Source organism: Cydia splendana, chromosome 2, assembly GCF_910591565.1.
Source record: "Cydia splendana chromosome 2, ilCydSple1.2, whole genome shotgun sequence".
NCBI classification, from domain to species: domain Eukaryota; kingdom Metazoa; phylum Arthropoda; class Insecta; order Lepidoptera; family Tortricidae; genus Cydia; species Cydia splendana.
The window spans coordinates 20,180,639-20,204,957 of NC_085961.1; the positions used below are offsets into that span (position 1 = coordinate 20,180,639).

General features: G+C 38.2%; 1 protein-coding gene and 1 long non-coding RNA gene across 3 annotated transcripts in view; one reads left to right on the forward strand and one right to left on the reverse strand.

Annotated features, from left to right (window-relative positions):
• Positions 1 to 24,319, reverse strand: part of LOC134805523 (uncharacterized) — a 275,031-nt gene that overhangs the window by 215,809 nt on the left and 34,903 nt on the right. The window lies entirely within an intron of this gene.
• LOC134804789 (uncharacterized) lies at positions 1,657 to 24,225 on the forward strand. 2 transcript variants are annotated; one of them, XM_063778033.1, is made up of 32 exons: positions 1,657 to 1,743; positions 2,144 to 3,203; positions 3,989 to 4,229; positions 4,902 to 5,019; positions 6,484 to 6,738; positions 7,108 to 7,691; positions 7,786 to 7,940; positions 8,019 to 8,204; positions 8,606 to 8,729; positions 8,892 to 9,045; positions 9,123 to 9,346; positions 9,577 to 9,784; positions 11,482 to 11,678; positions 12,381 to 12,545; positions 12,811 to 13,017; positions 13,570 to 13,774; positions 13,964 to 14,153; positions 14,531 to 14,708; positions 15,198 to 15,419; positions 15,656 to 15,823; positions 16,270 to 16,368; positions 16,866 to 16,937; positions 17,654 to 17,757; positions 17,991 to 18,040; positions 18,681 to 18,879; positions 19,207 to 19,422; positions 20,042 to 20,183; positions 20,362 to 20,506; positions 21,054 to 21,232; positions 21,413 to 21,634; positions 23,836 to 23,919; positions 23,992 to 24,225. In XM_063778033.1, the coding sequence occupies exons 1-32, from the start codon at positions 1,731 to 1,733 to the stop codon at positions 24,151 to 24,153; spliced, it is 6,528 nt and encodes a 2,175-aa protein (XP_063634103.1). In that variant the 5' UTR covers positions 1,657 to 1,730; the 3' UTR covers positions 24,154 to 24,225. The 2 variants fall into 2 exon arrangements, with proteins under 2 accessions (XP_063634103.1, XP_063634112.1); XM_063778042.1 differs by having other exon boundaries at positions 12,811 to 12,948.

The window sequence follows — 24,319 nt, forward strand, 5'->3', positions numbered from 1 at the left end:
GCAAAGCGGTTAGAGAGCTCGAGTTGAAAGCTTTCGGGGTTTTGAACATAGGCTCGAGTAGGTCGGAGCGTAGACTTCATCAGGCTGGACCTTTCAAGTTTAATATAGATATTCAGTGTGCCTCTTACGATTCGGTGATCACTACCGGTCTTTACCCTGTTGATCACAGAGACATCACTGAATATCCGTTTCTTGTCGGTCATGATGAAGTCTATCTCGTTTCTCGTGGAACCGTCAGGACTCATCCAGGTCCATTTCCTGTGAGGCGGCTTCTGGAAGAAAGAGTTCATCATGAAGAGTTCCTCTCTCTCCAGAAAGTCGGCCAGCCTCTGACCCCTAGGGTTCCGTTGCCCATACCCAAATTGCCCCACTCTCAACTCATCCCCGCTTCTCTTGCCCAACTTTGCGTTGAAGTCCCCCATAACAACAGTAAAGTAGGTTTTAGAAGTATGTATGGCCCTACTTACGTCCTCATACATAGCTTCTACTTCATCATCGGAGTGCGACGAGGTCGGTGCGTATACCTGAATGACCTTCAGCGAATATCTTTTGGATATTCTGAGTATTAGGTATACCACCCTGCTCGACACACTGTCGATGGTTATTATGTTGTTTACGAGGGACTTGTGAACGAGAAACCCGACACTACCTTGGGACTGTTGGTCGCCCTCCCGGTGGTAGAGCAAGTTACCAGACTTCAGGGTTGTCGTGTCCTCCCCCTCTCTACGGACTTCGCATAACCCTACAATGTCCCAGTGTAACCTGCTCAGTTCCTCTTCCAGCTCGCAGATCTTTTCGTCAGTCCTCATAGTGCGTATGTTGTGTGTTACCAGGGCCAGTCGTCGTCGGGGCGGGTAGCCGGATCTTTGCCGGAGATTCTTAGCACCCCTGACCCCGCTAATGCCCTGACCGCTACCATAGCCAGAGCACCGGGGGTCGCCGGAACCTCGGGGCCGTGGTTCTATTGTGCTCATCATGATGGGGGGTGAATGCCATAATCGCCACGCTTGGCAGGCGGGTTGGCGATCGCAGTCGAGTACACCGAATTTGAGGGACGCTGCTGCCCGTCCACCGGTGGTCTTGGACGTAGTTTAAGGACATACCCGGGTCCGGACGTAGTTTAAGGACATACCCGGGTCCACAGTATTTTACCAGGCACTAAAGACAAGACACTTTTTAAGATCTAAAAGTTTTTAAAGCGCAGACGCAATAAGTAGTTAAATTGCTCCGTCAGTGGCGTCAGTAAATTACCTATGACAAGGTTGTGTTTCTAATTGAGCTTGCTCAATAATTGAAAGTAATGACAGTTTTCTCGATAGTACAGGCATATGTAATTTAATATGATCACACATCAAGTCCGCGGATTTTTAGTTTCATGTATGTAGGTTGGTGTGCCGTGTGCACATCTTGCGTCTTGGATCTACATGTCCGCCTTTCGGCCTACGGTTTATGCTGCGAGGAAAACATTGCGTCACCCTGCGCACCGCGCACCATCGCGATCGCTTTGAACCAAGTACGCGACAGTTCTGATTTCTAGATATCATGCGCAGATGACACAAAAATTGGAGAACATTAAATTAACCAATAGACCTACTAGATTAAAAGCACTACAGACCCACTAGATTTTACAAAGTTAGATATTCATACACTATTGGTATACGAGTATCGGTTATCATACGTGTCATCGACAAATTTACATTAACTATTGCAAGGACCTAATTAATCTAAGCATGAATGAAGTAGGTAAGTTAAAGTTTTATTTAAGTAAGAACTGAAATGTAAGTTTTAAACTCACTTTTTATAAAGATAATTCCTTTAATGCCACCCCCGTTTCGTTAATGTTTTACGCATTAATATGTGTTAGAATGGAAAACATATGCATCTTCAGTGTCTGTGGCAAAGAAATACAAAGTAGGGACACAATTTTGGATGCACTGATTACCTACTGCATGGGCAGGTGCTAGTTTTCGATATAAATTAGGTAGCAAGACTTAAACACATCGAACTTTAAGTTATACTTGACAAAAATTCAAAAAATAAAAATATTAATTATCTTTGATACTGTGTTTCATCCAAAAGGGTATCTATTAGGCTAGGTATGTAGTAAAAACTAATGTAAATAAGTATTTAAAATATATTTTAGACGAGAGTGATAATGAAAGTGACTCAAATAGCAATAGTCTGGATATATACAAATACAGAAAACGAAAAGACCGAAATGAACTCTTCAAAGAACCTGATGGAGATACCTACAATGCTCAAAGTGAAACCATGGAGGACGATATGGCAGAAAAGCCGAAGATCTATGCAATACTGCAAGAGAATCGAACAGAATTTACCAACTGCAACTTAAGATATTTCATGTTGATATACACCAATAACATCTGGAATTTTGTGATACTTTCCGTAGTGATCACCGCTTACATCTTAGAATCGTGGCTCTACACCTTCTGTTTGGCCAAAGATAGAACCAAAGGCATTATAACTCTTATAATTTGTTTAAATTTAATATTTACATTTGATGTAGTCGTAATATTTTGTTTAAAAGTCATAAAGAGATGGAGACGAACATTGAACCTAGTTGAGCCTGAAACTTGTCTAGTGATTTTAGATGTCATACTTGCTATGCCTTACGGAATATTATATTTTTTTGACTTACGCGTTTGTGAATTTGATTTATGTTTTCTTGCGCCTTTGGTAGCTGGAATACGTGTCTACAGGGTTATTATGTACTTTTATAACAAGTCTTCACAAGCTGGTCGCAATCAATGGACAACATTTTTATTTCAATACCTAATCCTTTTTTTGCTGGGCGTTCATACTTTAACATGCATATGGTTCCAGTTTGCTTATAGAGGGTTCGAACTAAAGAACCTGCGTTCTTCGTGGTCTGCTGGAGCCATACATTTGCCAACTGCGACCGTGACTGATTGGTACTGTGTCTGTGCGTACTGGTCTATCATGATGTTGACAACCAATTCATTCGGCGACCTGTATCCCATTACGACGGCCGAGAGAATAATTGCAATTGTCGCAATTGTGATAGGCTTTTTACTTACTACGATCGTTTTTGTGGGTTCCCTTACATCGCAATTTCTGACAATTACTACGAGACGTTCTAAATATGTTCGACAACTAAAGAAGATCCAAAATCACTTGAAATTGATACGTATGAATGATGACACCACAAGTCGAATAATAAGGTAAGGTTAACTACATAGATATACAATGTGGCTTTCCATACAAAAAGGTCCTTATGCTTCAAGTGCAATAAGGACCTTTTTATCTCAAATTCCAACAGAAATTCTGATAGAATGGTCTTTATTGCACATGAAGCATAAGGACCCTTTTCTTCTGATGGATGGAGTAGCGGATCTGCTATGCTGCAAATTATTTTCTAATTAGTGATTATAATCTCTTCAGTTTGGTTTCTTAAGTATCTTTGTCTGTATGATTGTTCTGCATACAGGAACTTCTATCTTTTTTAGCTAGATATTAGAAAAGTAGATAATTTTGACGCATAGTCTGACTTGTTACTTTTGATGCTGACTGTAGTACTGACTGTACTTACTTTTCCATTTGACCAACAAAATATACTTTCAGTAAAAGAAGAAAGAAGTTACGGAAAGTGAAGTTTCGCCCACGTGATTTTGTGAAATCGCTTATTTTTTTGGAAACTTTTTGCCCGTCATGCATAATTATAGCCTCGTGGCTAACTATCCCCAACTGTACGGCTGCCACGAGATTGACACTGACATATTCGCTAACGTCTGCGTAACTTACGTATTTTCTATACATCTCGCTCGCAATATTTAATATCGAGCGAGATGCATAGATAGTAAGTTACGCACATGCTAGCGAAGATGTTAGTGCCAGTACCAGGTCAGCGTCAAGCCGTACAGGTAGAGACAATAGGCGCCGGTCCAATTTTAATTTTAGTAGGTAATTAATCGAGCTCAGTCATATCATATCAAATTATTTATTTTAGATATTACGAAGACTTGTGGTACCAAAAATCTGGTGTTTTTAAACCAAAACTCATGGACCTATTACCCTACCCTTTGCGGATGGAAATCTGCTATGATTTGAACGCAGTGCCACTGTACAGTTCATTAATATTTAGAAAGTTACCAGAGCCATTTCTTAGAAGATTATCTTTGGCTATGTCTCACCAATTTTATCTGCCCGGGGATATAGTATACAACCAAAACCAAACAAAGACCCTCATGGTAAGTATTTCACTTCGTTTCAACATAAAAGTAACTTGGTCTAGAACTCTGGACAGGACAGCCACAGACTATGGTGTATGCTTTTCACCGATGACATCGTGCTTGTGGGTGAAGAAGGGCTAAAGGCAGAGCAGACTTGAGAAATGGCGGCAATAATTCGAAAATGTTGGCCTATAGATCAGTAGATCTAAAACAGAACACATGTTCTGTAATTTCGGCGGTCTCTCCAGTTTTGCTGCCATAGAACTCGATGGCGTTACATTGCCAGACTGCTCCGACGTCAAGTACCTCGGTTCGCTTGTACCTACAGTGTGAGGGCGATATTGACAGGTCATGGGAACCATTTGTGATGCCCGGATGTCCCTTCGACTGAAGGATAAAATTTATTAAACCGTCATAAGACCGGTCGTCGTGTGTGGATCAGTGTTGGACCCTAAAGGTGACGGATGAAAAGATATTGCAAGTGGCGGAGATGAGAATGTTGAGATGGATGTGTGGCGTGACGAGAATGGATAAAATAAGGAATTAAGGGAATTAGTTAATTTAATCAGGTAGGGATCACAAATAAAAGTACTACATACCTATTAATAACTACCTACCTATTGATTATTGATGATATTACGTCCTAATTAACTTATCAAAAGTATCTTATAATTATTAAAATTATTCTAGATTTGCATCACCAATGGAGTTTTAGAACTTTTGTCCGACGAAGATGATGAAAGCCCAATGATATCATTTACAAAAGGCACATGCTTGGGCGAAGTATCGTTGGTTTATAATATACCAGGTACCTACACAATAAATAAATATAAGTAAAATTAATGAATAATTTAAGGATAAAAATGACGTTGGCTATCACTAGGTAGGTACACTTGAAATGTGGGGCGTTCGGGTAGTAATGATACTAAGAAGTCTGCTGAATACTGAACATATTTATTAAGTAAAATCGGGCTTATATACTAGTGGTCTACGTGAGTGGCATTTAGGTGACCTTTACATAAATGTAATTAGAATTATTGTTCATTTTAATAAATATATTTCTATGTATGTGGCTGCTTCCTTGTCCATTTTGCTGTTCTTGTTGGCTGTCCTTCAGTATTTAATATTATTGTTACTGTGATTGTCAGGCCTATTCGGATTTCGAGATAATCATAAGATCTTGAGACGATTTAGAGATCAACTAGATCTACATTAGATATCGACTAGATGTGACTTGGATATCTAAGTCATAACTTGTCGAAATCGTTCAAGAGGACCTCCAGAATCGCGGAAACGTCAAATTTGACATATCTATCTTACAAATATCTTTAAATTATCCGTATCGTAACATGTTGAAGTCTAGTAGAAATCTAATTCATTTTCCGAATCGAGCCGAGTATTGCCGCACTGGCCTGAAGCTGTGCTCGGTTCCATAGTTGTTCAGGGTCGTAGCTACGCGACGCGGTCTAGTGCTGTGCTTAGTGGTGCTGGCTAGCTGGCTTGTTGGGTGACTGGCTAGCTGGCTTGTTGGGTGACTGGGTGGCTGGCTGGCTGGCTGGCTGGCTGGCGGTGGGCGGCATCAAAGCCGGGGCTGTCATGAGCAGCCCGAGTGGCAGGGTCGCCATGAAATGTGGGGCGTTCGGGTAGTAATGATACTAAGAAGTCTGCTGAATACTGAACATATTTATTAAGTAAAATCGGGCTTATATACTAGTGGTCTACGTGAGTGGCATTTAGGTGACCTTTACATAAATGTAATTAGAATTATTGTTCATTTTAATAAATATATTTTCTATTTCTCAAATGTCACCTTAAATATCACATGACGTGTTGACCCTAATACTCATCACGTCATGTGCCTACTCACAGTACACACCCTTATAAAACAAAGTCCCCCACCGCGTCTGTCTGTATGTTCGCAATAAACTCAAAAACTACAGAACGGATTTTTTTTTTAGAGTGATTCTTGAGAAAGGATTAGATGTTTATACACCTAATTAACAAATTATTTTGTTAAGGTTTACCCGTGCGAAGCTGGGGCGGGTTGCTAGTTTATTATATAGGTGTGGGTAGCATACCTAGGTACTAAACTAATCATAAGTACCTTATTAAGACATTTGTAAAATATCAGACTCATAACCTCAGCTTTAATAATTATAAGAGTATAGAACTAAAATGCAATTTATGACAAAGGAAGCCGATATTTTATACAGTTCATCAATTTTATTATAATATTTATAAATAACTACTTACTATTACAATCTATTTGCAGCTAAATGTACAGTCAAAGCCGCTACTTATGTGGAATGTCAAGTTCTTCACAAGAAAGACTTCATAAAACTGATGATTACTTACCCGGATTTGGAAGACAAAATTCGATTACAAATTGAAGATAGAATTAAGCGTTGCCAGCGCAGGAAGCAAACAAGAAACAATGAAAAACAATTGTCACTCAATGTTTACATTTCTAAAAATATCAAGAAAAGCAGCATCAAATGTCTGAAGGACAAATTGAGATCTATCCAAGGTAATACCTAGAGTTTGTGCGGAAAGAGAAGAGTCGTGGAATGTATTGGGCCCCATACATTCCACGACTCTTCTCTTTCCGTACAGACTTTCCCAAAAGTTGTCTGCGTTTATTGAGCATATAAAAAATTGCAAAGTTATGCAACAATAAATAATTATTTTTTGTCCAATATCTCACAAACTATTAGTATTTAAGAAATTTTTAACGAGAAGGAAATATCCACAAACAACTCTATCTCCATTCTTTGTAAGTTCAATTTAACGCTCAAACGCGGGTTTATTCTCAGAATCCTTTATGATATAGGAATCTGTAAAATATATTAGATAGGTTACAAACCCAGTCGTCATACCTACCTATATATTTTTCCAGGTAAAATGGTTAAACCCGACAACGTTGACGATAACTTAGATCTGAATTGTCTGGATCTTTACATTTTATCGGAGCACGTAAAAAAGAAGACCACGATGTTTACCTGTATGAGCGGTAAATTTCCGTGGATACTGGAAGCTGATTGTCATCTCGTTAGATTTTGGGAGCTCTATATACTTTCCTTGGTATCATACATCTGTATTGTATATCCATATTACATCGGTTTTATGAGAACTTTTCCTGGAGGGATCCTGTATTACTTCGAAATTGTAATAAGCATATCTCTGCTATTTAACATCGTCATAACATGCGCTACTGCAGTTAAAACTAAAAAGAAATATATAAGGAAAATTCGCGGTATAGTCTCATACCGATTAAATACGCTGGGCTTTTACCTAGATTTGCTAGCAAACATACCATTGGAATATATTCTTTGGATACACACATATACAATGCACCGAAGCGACCACAGAAACCATTTGTATTATATGAGTAAAGGAATAAAGTTATGCCTTGTATGGAGAATTTCTAGTTTTTTTGAAAACTTGGAAAAAAAGTTGTTATTAAATACTATTGTTGTTAAAGTAAGTAATTACAATTATTGCGTGACAGTTTTTGGGTTGATAGTAAAGTTTTTAATAACAATAAAATTGATATATTGATTTTGGCTAATTGCAGGTTGTGAAATATTGTGTGTACATTTGTTTGCTATGTTACTGGTGTGGTGTTATTTTATTTATGGAGTCGTGTTTTGTGCCAAGATGTTCAGAAGGTTCATGGTACAGCACCGTATTAAATTGGGAGGATTTGGTACCAGAAGTTACTATAAGCAGGTGTGACTCGTGATACAATTATTCAACATTTGAGCTGTTTGAAGTGGCTTAATTAACACGGTTTTTCACATATTTTAGGAAAGAGTTTCCGTTAGTGACATCGGTTTATTTTGCGACCACCATGATACTTGCGGTTGGCTACGGAGACTTGGCTCCCGGAGACATGTACGACATGAGCTTCGTGGCATTTTTCAGTCTTTATGGTGTATTGTTAATCGGATACTGTGTGGCTGAATTTTCAGCCGTCGTTACACATTCGTCCAGGTAAAAATACGCGTATTGAGAACATAATTACCTCGACTATTACCTACCTACCTACTTATTACCCGGGTGTGTTTAGGCCAGCGCCTTTTCCACTGTGTCTCTATCATTTGAAATCGTTAGTAAAAGTGATAGAGATGGAAATAGATGATCATCTATTTGAAAACGGTAGCGATACAGTCAGCGGAGATAGACGCACTTAATTTTTTTACAAAGGTTACATTCACTTCAAGTGCAGGTTTTTGTCTGTCTTGTCCCAGCAAGGTAGGCTCTACTATCCATATATACTTATTAGGATTACAAATTCATTCGAGTAGTCTCATGCAGATAAATGTAACGTATTAGGATAATGTAATCTAGATGATTCCTTGCACCTTTCTTAAGCCATGTACCCTTTTCAACAGGACTAAAACTGCATTTTTAGAAGTAATACTAACGATCGACAAGTTTATGGAAGAAAATAAAATGCATCGATCTATCAAAGAAAGAATAATGGCATTCTATGAACTGCAATGGCACTACAATTTGGTAAACTTTTCTTTCATAAATATCTATAGATTTAGCTGCAATATGTTTAAGATCAAAATTTCATACATTCACTCAGCATTTAGGCCACAACTATGAAAAAGTTAAGGGTTCCAAATATGCGGTATAACTATTGGTTCTTAATCAGTCTTTATTTTAACTTAGGGAGTGGAACTAACGAGCGACAATTGGTTAGAAAGGACTGTAGTCCCCTCGGAGTTACGCAAGAAAGTATTGCATCAAGCGCGATTCAAAACGCTTACTTCCATCAAATTCTTTCAAGTCAAGAATAAGGAATTTATCCATACTCTGACTGAATGTAAGTTCTTGTGCGAGACAACCACGTCACTAGAACCGTTTGTACTACCACCTACTTTATTTTTGTTAATTTTTCAGCGGCAAGAGATATCATTCTTCCTCCTGGAGAGATAGTTTACTACGGTGGTACTGTTTCAAGGGAGCTTTACGTTATAGAAAGTGGGTACTGCTTACTAACTTCAAAAGAACTCAGGGAAACAAAGAAAGAACGGGTTATCGGACCTGGTAATCATCTGGGCCTCTTAGTATTGCTCTACGGGGTGCCTGCTGTGAGCTCGGTGGTAACTTTGACACATTGTAAGGTATGCATGTACGTGGTGAATTATTAATATTATTATACAACCTAACCTGTTAAAATCACGTCATGTCAGAAAATATCAGTCACCGAATATTAAGTAAACGTTTAAACAAACTTTTCCTATTTTGTTATCAAGATTTGATACCTACTTGTCTTGAAGATACTTGGCAGCTATACTGTGTATAGTGTGTTTGTGGTTTTGTACTATAGAACGTCATAAGCTGTGTGTTTCAGTTAATAAGCATTGGACATTCAGCGTATACTTCAGCCCTAAGCCTTTTTCCTGCTATGAGAGAACATGATGACCTGCTGACACCGAATGAACTGCAGTATATAGAAGAATTAGCTGCATCTCAATCTACTGATGACTACTTAAAACATCATATACATAATACAGATAAAAAAATCAAGATAACCAGCATGTTTCAGAAATTTTTTGACGGTGTGTATTTTTGTACTACCTATAGTAGAACGTTATAAGCTGTTTTAATATTTAAAAAGTTTTTGGCAAAAGTTTCATTTTTGGTACAAGCTTTTATCGCTTACTTACTGTACTTTTCTTACGACAGACAACTAATACCCATCGAGGCAATTCTAAAAACCCCTAACACAATTAAGTTGCGTTGTTTCATCACAGAGTTCCTATGGCTATACCTCCTGTCTCCATCATCAGATCAGCTCGATGATACCATAATATTGCATTGTCATCCGATTTATACATGCATGCAAAATTTCAGCTCAATCGGAAACCGGGAAGTGGATCAAATTTAACTTGCAAGATTTGATTACAGACCGACAGACAGACAACGGGACAGGTGAAAGTAAATAAAAGCTTGTAAAAATACAATATGCTTCATTCATTTACAAGCTTCCTGCACGGCTATATACCACGAGTTGGCATTTGACATTTACGCAGTCAATCTCTCTCGCACTGATGTATAGGTGCGATAGAGAGGGAATGCGATCGACTTCACGCAGTCACTACTAACGTAAATATCAAATGCCAACTCGTGGTACAGCAACTTATCAACCGACCGTCTGGTCACCCAGGTACCAGATTTGGTAAAGCCACTGGCAATATTTATATAACATTATGTCAATTTTCATAGCCAACATTTATCCGGACTTTTTGAACCTCGTATGATTTTGCGAGTAATAATAGAACTAACCGGAAAGTCACCCAAGTTATTCAACAGCACCCTTGAACAGGTGTTCAGGAAGCTGGCGGCAGGATGGGAACACAAAGGAATTGACGTCGGCGGAAAGCAGTTAACCAATCTGCGTTTCGCCGATGACATTGTCCTGTTCTCATCTACAGCTACGGAGCTCCGCGTCATGCTGCAGGACCTAAGCAGGGCAAGCCTTGAGGTTGGATTATCAATGAACATGTCAAAGACCAAGCTCATGACCAATAGTGCACCAATAAGAGTAGAAGTGGACGGGAGAGAAGTAGGATATGTCCATGAGTATATATACCTGGGCCAAATTGTCTCCTTCCAGGCACGGCAAGACGAAGAAGTCGCAAGACGGACCGAGAATGCCTGGAGGAGCTTTTGGTCCATGAAGGAGCACTTGAAAGGGAAACCTACCTATATCACTCAAAAGAAAACTCATGGACATGTGCATTCTCCCCATCCTTACCTATGGAGCACAGACTTGGTCTTTGACAAAGGCTCAGTAATCCAAACTCAAGGTTTGTCAGCGAGCCATGGAACGTAGTATTCTGAGCGTGAAATTAACCGATCGCATTAAAAATACAATACTACGTTCCAAAACTGGAATAACTGATGTAGCTGAAACTGCCGCCAAGCTCAAATGGGATTGGGCAGGACATGTCAGCCGTATGCCAGAAGACCTGTGGGCCAAAACAGCCACCCGTTGGGTCCCACAAATTGTAAGGCGTCACGGTAGACCTCGTCGGAGATGGCGGGACGAGCTTGACGCTTTTGACAGAGACTGGTGGGAGACTTCTAAGGATAGGGATACGTGGAAGAATAAGAGGGAGGCCTTTGCCTAACAGTGGGACAATATGGGCTCATAATAAATAATAATAAAATAACCGGAAAGAATTTATTTACCCTCTTAGGTAGGTACCTATATATAATCACTCGGGTATATATTTTATTTATTATATTTCAGACTCGTTTATAAATGTTTACAACCATTATACGAATAAGAAGCAGAGTTACTTTAAGTCATACAAACAATTTAACATTCTGGAATACGTTGCTCCATATTTACTGATTCCTGTTGTTATAAAACCGGACGGCATTTTCCTCAAAACTTGGGCCTTGCTACGTGTGGCAGCAGCATTTCTTTTATGTTTAATGATACCTGTAAGTTACTTATTTACTGCATATATGTTACGGACACAGATTCCGAGGAAAGCATTTGGAGATACATACGTATATATATGTTGCTGGTAGATTGCCTATCTTCATGTTAGTAATATCGACGTGAGTAGAAATGTAAAAATGTCCTCCTAGTAAAGGGAATTAGTACCTATCTACGGTGATGTTTAGCCCGTGGAGCGCCCTAGTATCACTCGTGTGATACTAACTCAATTTGGGTCGTAGCGACTTAGTATCAACCAGACGTGTGTTACTAAAGATCAATACGGGTCAAATTGCTCTGTATCAATTTGTGTATGATGAGCGTTCGACGGGTCAACAGAAGAAACAAGTAGGGTAATTCGCCAGTAACTGGCCGGTTTTAGTAACAGGCCGCCCTAACACTAAAAATGAATTCTATTCATCTGCGTGTGTTTATGAGCTCACAACTCATTCACATATAAACAGAATTCATTTTAGTATGTTTCAATACTTTCAATAACTGGCTACCTTATACTAAAATGAATTATATTTATAGGTGAATAGAATTCATTTTTAGTTTAGGGTGGCCAGTTACTAAAAGTGGCCAGTTACTGGCGAATTACCCTATTGTGCATACCTATTCCTATTATTTAAAGAAAAAAAAATATTTTTATTAACTTAATTTCATATTGTGTTATTTACTTACTTAAATTGAATATTTTTCAGATAACGGTTTCAATGGCACCAATGTTCAGAATGTTTAACATTACAATATTAGTGTTGGAAGTTTTTTGCTACATCGACCTGTACTTGATGTTCCATGTCGCTTACTACGGCACTAAAAACCAACTGATTATTCATCCGTATTTGACTGCTAAAAACTATTTAAAGGTTGCTTTTATATTTCATTTATATATGTTAAGTTTCATTTATAAAAAGTTATTCAAGGTTTTCGTTTAAGCGCCACACGCTTGCGCATTATTTTGGTGTAAAGCTCATAAAATAAACGCTTACCTTTTTGAGCCTATTAGCAGGCACACATGCACATTTTACTATTTTGGTTTTAGTATTGTTTAACATAGGAATTAATCAGAAAATATTTAACTAAGAAATTTATTCAGAATTGAAGAAGGAATAACACGTCGTATCATTTCAGAGGGCATTTATTATAGATTTTCTGACGTGCTGGCCGTGGTATGCAATTTGGGAAGGATTTATGCCTAAACACAATGAAGGTCATACCGCCGATGAACATAACAGAAGCCCTCACATGTATCACTGTATGCTAAGAATGGTCAACGTATTGCAAATTTATAGATTGTACGCTGTTTTCTGGACTGAATCAATAGGAGCTTTGAAACGGGTAATATTTACCTCGATATACTTGAGTTGGTTGAGGTTTTTTTTTGTTTTAATTATCATTACATTCATTACATTAACTTTACTATCCAAGCAATAAAATCTTCGTCGTCTTTGAGACTGGATTCTTGTTTAGGTATACATACCTAACTATAGCATGTGTTTAATATTTATAATTTTAATAGATATCTATTGTTCAAGAAGCGTTAATGCAAAAATAAAAGGACTTGAATCCATGGGGCACTCCCTACCAGCTGTATTTCTTCAAGGCTCATCCGACATCCGATATCGGATCAGACAATGTGAAAACGCTCGTTTTAGTTTAAGGTTTTGACGGAGACTGGGGGATACGATTCGAGTAAAACGCAAAATCTCATTGTCTTTGGGCTCGTTACAATAATCTCATAGAGTAGTAGATGACTGTTTAAAAATGAGTACCTTATATTATTATAGTACGTGCAGAAAGAGAAGAGGCGTAGAATGTATTGGATCCCATACATTTCACGACTCTTCTCTTTCCGCGCAGACTATAATAGCTGATATTTTTATCTTTCAGGCTTACGTCATGAGTGTAGTACAATTTATTCTATTAATGTTGTTCTTTTTAAACTTTTACACCTCATTACTAATAATGATGTCCTGTCGTTTTGTCATAGCTTCGAATGCTCATGACTTTACAGTTTTATTAAAAAATCTGACGCTGAAAGGGCCACTGTTAGATACCGTATTCTACCCGGGAGGAAACATGATATGTAAAAAAGGTTAGTCTAGTTTAATTGTTTCTGAAAAGTTAAACTAACTGCCAATAAATACTACCTAGCAATACTAAATACTTAAAACTTCTAAATACCTACTTAAAAGAGTTCTAAGATGCATTGAATGCATTTTCAATAAAAATAAAATAACAAGTCGGCAACAAAATAAGGTAATAATGTTAAAAATATTTACAGGCTCTTGGATAGATAACGCGAGGGATATTGTAATCTCAGATCACATATCGCCCAAAACAGCGATTTTACTGGGCTATTACTGGACTGCTTCGACTTTCAGTGGGGCCGGTTTCGGAGACATCACGCCCCAGGACACTACCAACATGATCATGTCCATATGCATATCAATACATGGTGTTTTGTTCTTTGGGTATGTCACTGTGTAGAATCAACAAAACAATTAGGTGTATAAGTACCCCTGTTTGTATGTATGGCTGCATCCCAAATATCGTTATTGACTATACCACTAACAAAACCTCTTTCAACTGCTCAATTTTTTAGTGGAAAATGTCACTTTAAGCCTCTAAGCGCCACTTGCACCAGGTTTAACCGCTTAACCCCGGGTTATTTAGTGGGATTGTGCTAGTGGCGCTAAGAGTTAGGTTTGCCTACGGTCGAATGTTGTGTTGTGTGTTACCCATAATATGTCTCAGTGTTGTACGATAAATTGCTTGCATATAAAAAAAATCTAATATTTTTAAGTGACCTGAGACTTCTATGAAGGTACGTTTTTTTAATTTATTTTAGATACGTTTACGCAAGGATTGCGTCTCTAAAAGCTATGGCAGACCAGATGGTAACAAAATTTCAAGAAAACTTAAAACAATTAGATTTTTTCTTAACGAGAGAAAAAGTACCGACGGTATTAAAACAAAATGTGATGGAGCACTGGAAATATCAATGGAAACGAACTGGCGGTTGGTCCGTAAGTAATCGAGGAAACTCTCCAAATATTATAGGTACTTACATCTACCTATAGATATCTGTATTTTTTATGGTTACTGGTGCATTTGCTCTCGGAAACCGACATTTGACAAAGCGGAACTGCTGACGAAGACCATGAAATGATGGTCTTACGATGACAGTTCTTATCCGTTGTTTTTTTGTTAAAATATAAATTTGAAGATATATTTCCCAACACAAAAAATACTTAATACACCACGGTATCGTGATTATCTTTGTGTCCCGGGGTAAAATAAAATCAGTGCATCATATAACAGCAACACCGAATAACCTCATATATTATTTTGTAATCTCCCTAAACTAATAATTTAATAAAAACTTGATACGACTAATGACATTCCAAATTAGTAGGCACATTCCATTTTTAAGAGCAAGATGTTACTATTTAGCATAAACAAACGGAGATGACTGTTAATTAGTTACAACACCGCATATATTTTATTGGAAACAGCACCAGACCATCCTGGGAAAACTGCATGCCAACCTGAACGAAGACGCTGTATTATACATGTATGAAAGGACACTGCAAGAGATACCTCTCTTTGAAGGTGTTGAATATTCATTTTTTAGAGCGTTTGCGAAGAAATTGAGTGAGCTGTATTTTCAGAAGAGATATATGGTTATACGGGCCAACGAAGTGATTAGCCACATGTACATAATTTATAGAGGAAAGGTAAAAAAAATGTTGCTACTTGATGATGCAATAACTCAATTTCAAAATATGTTAAAATTAGGAAGACTTCGTCCAGTTCGAATAACATCATTGAATAGAAGGAAAAATATTTTATTTAAATTTAACGTATAATTTTTGAAATGGTAAGATTTATTGAAATGGTATGTATTTGACCAAATAGGATCGCTAGCTTCTTATTTGAATTATACGTAGTATTTTTTATTACGTCGATTTAGGTGGACATTATATCAGAATACAATGAAGTGGAGGCCTGTATGGGACCTGGTGGGATCTTCGGCAATATACGAGGGGCCTCTATGTATCTAACTATGTCCAATGTCGTCGCCTCAAGAAATATTGATTTGCTACGCATTGATGGCGTTGAATTCTACGCCCTTTTAAAGGTGAGTTTTTAAATTACATATTACTTCGGATTCCGATAGCATCGTACTTTTGGCAACAACTAGATATCACACAAAGCAACTATCACGGAAAGCAGCTCTACGGGAGGAGGAATGGCGACGTGTCGTTAAACGAGTCGCTCAAAAGTTTACATAATGGCCACGACCACTCTGTCAAGAGTGTAACGAAGAAGAAGAAGATATCACACTGTATCTCATAACGAATATTAATCACAGGCGCTGTTTTACAAACTTTTATTTAACTTGCAATGTTTGTTTGTAATATGTTTGTTCGGATCAAATCTGGTAAGCTAAATTAGTCCCACTTCCCATTCATTATTCGATTGAGCTGAAATTTCAGGTTTGTCACTTAGGCTTCACAGTTTTAAATTTTAATAACCCTTATTACGTACTTGTTGAACAAAATACTATTGTATTATTTGTTCCAGAGTTACCCATCAGTGTTGCAAAAAGTAAAGAATTCAGTTGACAACGCGCCTAAAGATTACGTTCTGCCTTCAATGGTGACAGTGAAATCCAGCCTACATGTGAGCTTTTGAACTACCTTACATGCTTCTATATAAAAAAATGTGTAATTACACTTATGAAAGAATTGGGTACAAGATAGATGGTCACATAGTGGGAATGCGAATATTCTAATTTAGTAAAAAGGACAAGAAAATACATAAGATTGCTGATTCCGCGGTTGAAAGGTGCAATTGGACCAATCAACAGGTTTATGCTATTGTACCTACCTACTGTCCGTTGAGTCAGGGCCTCAGGGGATAACGAAACGATACCACAGATCGTTAGAAATATGATGTACCTACTTAACACGTACCTATCTGTCATAGATAATTAGAACATAGCCTATAAATAAATGATCTTCTAATTACCACAAAAATGTCTGTTTCATGCAATTAAGTAAATTATATATTACATTCCGGTTTCAAAGTGTATAGGTACTTACATGGCAACCAGGTGCACAAAAAGTTGATCCACCTTTTAAGTGTTTTTTTTATTGAAAATTGTGGTTTTAACCCAGGTTCACAGGCCGAGTACAATGCCAGATAGTTCTGACGAAGAGGACCATGACGAGCTTGACGTGTATATGGAAGTAAGATTAGAACCAGTCATGATTTGAAACCATTTGTAGACTCTAACATTTCACCTATAGTATTCCATAAGGACCTTAAATTCTTAATATATTCAAACATAACCACGCGAATGGCTCATTCATCCATTATGTATTCTACATCTATCGTTTTGTTTTTCGAGTAAATTGCATTCAGATTCTAGTGATTTGGTTTGTTTACATTATTTTAAGGGCCTAGTGGAGTAGACTAAAGCCGCTTGAGTTGTCTAACATAATTTTATTTATTGAGCTATATTTAATCAAATCGATTGTTTAGCAAGTTTTTAACAGTAATTATTGACATATTGACAATACCCTACCCTTTCACTATAATAGCTAACTATAGCCGATAGTGTAAGTATGCTCAATGATATCTATTTTGGCAAACAAAAAATCCACAATTAGATTAGTTTGATCATTCCTCAAATCCTAGCCTTGATGACAGATGTAGTGAATAATCCTTTACCGGTATTTTCACGGAAACGCACGATCGTGTTAGCATTAATAAATATGCTGTTTCAGCCAGTCTCAGTACAAAAAGTAGGTACTAAGGTTGACTGAAGTAGCATGACAAATACGAACGTTTCCGAGAAAATACTACGGTAAAGGATTGTTCACTATACCAGTAGTATACCTACATCTGTACATTGTACTTACCTCAAAAATACACCTATAGTTGTATTTGCTTTGCTTTTTAGAGCCCGCAGAGAAGCATAGCCGAATCGCATGGATCACGATCTATAACTTCGGCGGGGAATGTGGAATATGTTTCAGCTATCTTTTTACTGTTTAAACCCCACAGGTAATATTATATTCTAGATATAAGCATGAAGCATTGGCTTTCTATGGTAAATCTTAAATGTAACAAAATAGCATATTTCCCACAACAGTGTAATATAACCCTATAGATATCTTCTTCTTGTACCTAGCGTTATCCCGGCCTTTGCCAGGGTCCGCTTCCCTACTTGCTTAATAACCCTATATAGATAATAGATATATCTACCTGATTGTAAGATAGGTAGGTATTATTTACAGATGGTTTCGAAGTAGCGTGATACCGGACTGCAAATGGATACAATTCATGGGTATGTCAGTCTTTTACTCAGTAGGCATCGTAACTAACGGTCCGTCAAAATTATTTAGGCACGTTTACTAGTATTTTAACTTGTAAAAGTCGTATCAAGTTTCCTGTGTAAGTATACATAAATAGTCAGGGTAATTTTCGCCTATGGCTATATTTTTTTATATGTATTTATAAAATATATTAAAAAAATGTTTGTTTTTAGGGTTCCGTACCCAAAGGGTAAAACGGGACCCTATTACTAAGACTCCGCTGTCCGTCCGTCCGTCCGTCTGTCCGTCCGTCCGTCCGTCTGTCACCAGGCTGTATCTCACGAACCGTGATAGCTAGACAGTTGAAATTTTCACAGATGATGTATTTCTGTTGCCGCTATAACAACAAATACTAAAAACAGAATAAAATAAAGTGTTAAGTGGGGCTCCCATACAACAAACGTGATTTTTGACCGAAGTTAAGCAACGTCGGGCGGGGTCAGTACTTGGATGGGTGACCGTTTTTTTTTTGCCGTTTTTTGCATTATGGTACGGAACCCTTCGTGCGCGAGTCCGACTCGCACTTGCCCGGTTTTTTATATTTTGCAACTATGCTTCATGAATGCTAGTTCAGTTCTGTATAATTCTAATGCTGTATCTTTACGGTTTCAGAGTATCTCATCAGTTTCTTGTCTTACATAGATTTCATGACTCTAGTTTATCAATTGGCATTCCAATCAGTGCCATATTTTTACTATATATGTATTATGACAGACATAATTTTTGTGTACAAACTGTTCTTGGATATACATACCGGGTACATGAACCGGTATGGAGAATATGTATTAAACCCAAAGAGAGTAAGACAACTGTAAGTGCCTTTTTATCTACCACGAGCAACTCTTGATTGACTTTGATTTTCATTAATAGCCCGCAGCGTATATTAAAAGGCTTTTAGACTTGCTAGCCATTTTAGATAAGCTGGACTATATTATACTACTAGAAAAATCCTACTTAATAGAAAAATCACCGACTGCTGCACTGTACATATTTCCTTCATTTCAAAATATATGATTGACATCCCTATCCCTAGGCTTCAGAGTTTGTTGTGCGTCTAGTCTACATAATCTTTAGGCGAACTCTGCATACTAAAACCAAGTAGACTAGGTATTATTTTTATTTTTACGGTTTATTTCAGGTTCTTCTCCAGAAGATTTCAAAGAAGACGCGATTTTTTGGCTAACTTGCCAATATCATACATTGTTTTTGCGATAAATTATCTGAATTGCGGAATAAAAATGGTTTTCTTCTCCTATCTGCGAACGCCTCAACTCTCGAGGATTTCATATTTATTTACTAACAGAACCCACAGGAAAGTAAACATAGGGTCGGCGAATCTCTTTCTTAAGCTAGCGTAAGTACTTTATTACCCCGAAACCGAGTAGTTCATTTCATTACAAAAGATAAAGTTAATTATACCTACGCAGTGTTCCAAACAAACAAAACGATTAAAAAACCTATTTTTTTCTCCTTCAAAGCGATTAAAGCCTAGGAATGTCACTCACGTCGTACCTAAAAACCAATCGATTGACTCATCAGTTAACAAATCGACTACGAGTTTTGCCGCTATTATGGAACACACGACTTAAACAAACCCACATACTTATGTACATACTTATCCCCCTTTTTCATAAAACTTAACAAGCCTCAATTAGTATTTATATTTTATCCCTTTTTTACAGTAAAATAGGTACCTGAAAAACACAGATAAAGACAACCGATTAATAGAGTTAGATTAAGATAAGTCTGCAACGATTTTGGTAGCACACGCAGTGCAAGTGTTATTTATACGTCATCATTTCACAGAAGTTTGACGTTTAAAATAACACTTGCACTGCGTGTGCTATCATAATCGTTGCAGACTTATATTGATCTAACTCTAGCTAATTGAAGCTTGTAGCGTACATGAGAGGGATATAGGGCCAAAGGATCGATTGAGACTACAAAAACTTCATTAAATATTTTTTTCTCAGGTCGATTGGTATTTGGGCATCGATTCTGTCGCATATAAACGCATGTTTGTTCTTCAAACTGTCTTGCCTGACTCCTCTACAATGTACATCGTCTAACTGGATGGCTAAGCCAGAACTCAATTTACGACCAAAATACTACCAGGTACAATTCCTTTAGTTTGGTTTCATGGAAAGATATACTTTAGATAACACATGCGAGGATTCATGCCAAAAGTACTTGGTTTCGTTAACACACCCAACGCATTTTATTAGGTACCTACTTTATATTACAGACAATTTTTTAAACAATGAACTAAATGCGTTGTTATCTACATTTTCAGAAGGACTATTTTTCGTTATACATAGCATCACTATGGTATATGATAAATTTGCTTACTATCGCCGGAACTGGTGACGTGTCTTCTCGAAACGCGTTTGAAATGGTTGAAACAATCATTATCATTGTTATTATTAAGTTCTGTACAGGTATGAGCAAATTACCCCTCACTACTCCATTTGGATTTAATTCTAAGAATTCTTGTTTTACTTAAATCTAAGAAATACCTGCAATATTAACTTCATAGTTATTTTCGTAGCGTAATCTATCCTTTAACACATTATCCTAGCAACATTCAACACCAATTCTCTAATAGGGTAATTCGCCAGTAACAGGCCACTTTTAGTAACTGGGCGCCCTAAACTAAAAATTAAATTATATTCACCTATAAATATAATTAATTTTAGTATAAGGTGGTCAGTTATTGAAAGCTGGCCAATTATTGAAACCTTACACTAAAATTAATTCTGTTTATACGTGACTAGAATTCATTGTTAGTTTAGGGCGGCCCCTAATGGGCGGCGAATTACCCTACTTGGAATTCCTGAGCAAAAACGCGGACGGTCACACAAACGGACATGACAAAACTATAACGAATTCTTTTGAAAAGGGAACCCTCAAAATAATGTCATGGTAATTCCAACATTTGTAATATACAGATAACAAACGATGTAGTTATATTGTTTAAAATTGCAGGTCTTCTGATATCAGAAATGTCAGCCATGATATCAGCTCATTCGTCATCTCGAATCGACTACGATTACGGCATAAACGAGCTTCGAGACGGTTTGCGTGACATGGACCTGAGTGAGCACCAGATGAACAAAATGTGGGACTATGTTAGAGAGCTTTGGAATAGGCAGCAGGGCAGGCAGGTTTGTTGAGTCTTATTGATATGAGATAAATTTGTCTTGTATGTTATTTGTGTGGTCGTGTAACAAAACAACCACGCAACAATACGATTCGTTCAAGTAGTCATTAGCAATGATGAATGATGTAAAACACTAAACTTAGTACGGAAAGTGCGGGTTATGCAGTTTTTTTAATTATTTCAGATGCCCGAACTAGTTTACGAGCTACCTTTTCGCCTTCGCTGCCAGGTCATGCAAGCGGTATATGGCTCACACATCAGAGAGTCGGTTATATTTAGTAGAACCGATGCTGATTTTAGGAGGATGCTAGCTATGTGGATAAACCACTGCGTGTTCTTCCCCGGAAACTATATCGTGCAGTGCGGTGATTCCGACCAATGCATTTACTTCATACATCGAGGAGAGGTTAACTTTTACCTTACCCCCTTAAACCCCTTATTCATAAAATTTAGCAAACCTCTGTAAAATTTTGTCTGTTTCTAAAAAACCCAAATGTCAAAATGATATACTCGTAAGTACTAACTTGAAATGATGGAGACATATTGTATGTTAAGTAGAAGTTCAACAAGTAGGGAAAAACGCCATCAGATATAAAGAAACTTCTCGTATTTAAGCATACTATAAGTACCATCGTAAAATCAATTAACTGATGATTTATCATCATCATCCTGTCCTAGCCGGTTTCGGCCTCGGCGACTGGGTATTTACTGGCTAGTGAGAGCGACGATCGTGAGCTCTCAGGTGGCTGACGTAGCCTATTTTTGCGGTGAATGTACGTCCACACTCACCGCAGGTCAGCACCCCTCCGACAAAATTGTAATTTATGACCGCAGGTGGTCGGGCCTTTAACTCGTCACGCTTCGCGTCGAGTTCCACTCGCCTCTGCTCTTCAAAGGCTTGCACTTTTGTACTCACTGTATGCCTCCACTTCGGCCGATCTTGTGCCGAAGTCTCCCAGTGCGATGATTCAATGTCACATCTCCGCATGTGACGCTTCAGCACATCTTTGTAGCGCAAAAGTTGGCCGCCCTGTTTCCGCTTGCCACTTTGCAACTCAGAGTAGAAGATGCGCTTAGCAACTCTGTCATTAGACATACGGGAGACGTGACCACACCATCGCAGCTGTCGCCGCATTAGATAGGCTTCAATGCCGCTGACATTAGCACGGCGTAGCACTTCGGTGTTCCTGACACGATCTGACCAAGAGATGTTCATAATGTCACGCAGGCATTTAAGGTGAAACCTATCCAATGTCCGAATGTGTTTTCGGTAGAGACACCACGTTTCGGAGGCATACAGGAGATTGGGCAGAACTATTGCCATATACACAGAGACCTTTGTCTGGAGCTTAATGTCATGTGAACGGAACACCTTGACGCGCAGTTTGCCGAAAGCAGCGGCAGCCGCTCCGATTCTACTGTTAATTTCGTCGTCAAGGTGGCACTTGGATGTTATTGTGCTCCCCAGATATCTGAATCTGTCTACTTGCTTAAGAGAGTCGTCGCCGAGCCTGACATCAACGGGCGCTAGTGTCTCCAACCCCATGATTTCGGTTTTTTTTTTTGACACTGATTTTAAGGCCGAAGCGCTGACAGGACTCATTGAGGCTCGTCATAAGCGTCTGTAGACTATCCGTGGAATCCGCCACAAAGCAAAGGTCGTCTGCGTACATTATCTCCGTAATATTCGCTAGAGATACTTTCGTGCGCGCCTTTAGTCGTGCTAGATTAAACACACTGCCATCAGTGCGAAAACGAATACGGATGCCATCTGCTAACGTTTGTAAGGCATCTCTGACGACCACAGCAAAGTAAAGAGCGAAAAGAATTGGTGCCAAAACGCAGCCTTGCTTGACGCCACACGTGACACCAAAGTATTCAGAATTTTCGCCCTTTACGCTGACACAGCATTGCATGTCGTCGTGCAGAAGTCTAATGAGCCTGAAAAACTTAGCCGTGCACCCCTGTTTCGCTAGCACCACCCACAAGGCTTCACGAGGCACGCTGTCAAAAGCTTTCTCAAGGTCAACAAAGCAAAGAAATAGTGGTTGACCTTGTTCTCTACTCTTCTCTTGTAGTTGACGGATAGAGAAGATGGCTTCGCAGGTGCCTCGGTCAGGTCGGAAGCCAAATTGTTCTTCTGACAAAGGTAAAAGGCGATTCAGCAATATGCGAGCAAAGACTTTACCCGGAGAAGTTAGGAGAGAGATGCCCCTGTAGGAGTTGCAGTCTGATCGGTCGCCTTTGTTTTTATATAAGGAACTGATGCGGGATATCCGAAATTCACTAGGAACTCGTTCCTGCTCCCACATCTGCTTAAATAATGTCCAGAGAGTCTCATGCAACTCCTGCCCCCCATATTTGAGCAGTTCTCCAGGTAAGTTGTCAATGCCCACAGCCTTTCTATTTTTTTGTTGCTTTATTGCAGTGACAACCTCTTTCAGGGTCAATGGCTCATCAAGTTTTGAAACGATAGGGAGCGGCGCTAATGAATTTATGTATATCTAAGACCTATCCGTGCTACACGTGTTGTATTAGTGCTGCATTATATTGTAATATTAAATATTCCTACATACTTGAGGTCTCATTAGTAAATATTTATTTTAGGTGGAGGTTTTGACTGTGCATCCGAATTTGACCGAGTCTATTTACGATATTTTAGGACCTGAAGATTGCTTTGGTTTGGCCCAAGTAAGTATTTTTTCTGGGAAGCCCCATTAATGGAGTTTTGTGAATACATTCTTATCTTTTTTCCTTTATCAGGGCCTTTTTGTTGGCGTGTCACACCACTTCTCATTCCGCGCAAGAACCGTGGTCGATATTGTATACCTCAAGTTGGAACAATGGAAATATTTGTTGGACTTCTATCCGAAATCTGCCAAAATGGTTCAAAAGAAAGTTCAAAATGTATATTTAGCAATATGAATATGAGCTAAGAATATGTAGGAAATTATTCTATTACTAATTTAGAAATATAGATATATGTAAATTGAAAAATGTTTTATTAATTATCTTTATGAAATCATTACTGGAACATAATGTATGTTTGTACTTTAAAGTAACTAAATCTTTGATATTGTAAGCGAACATC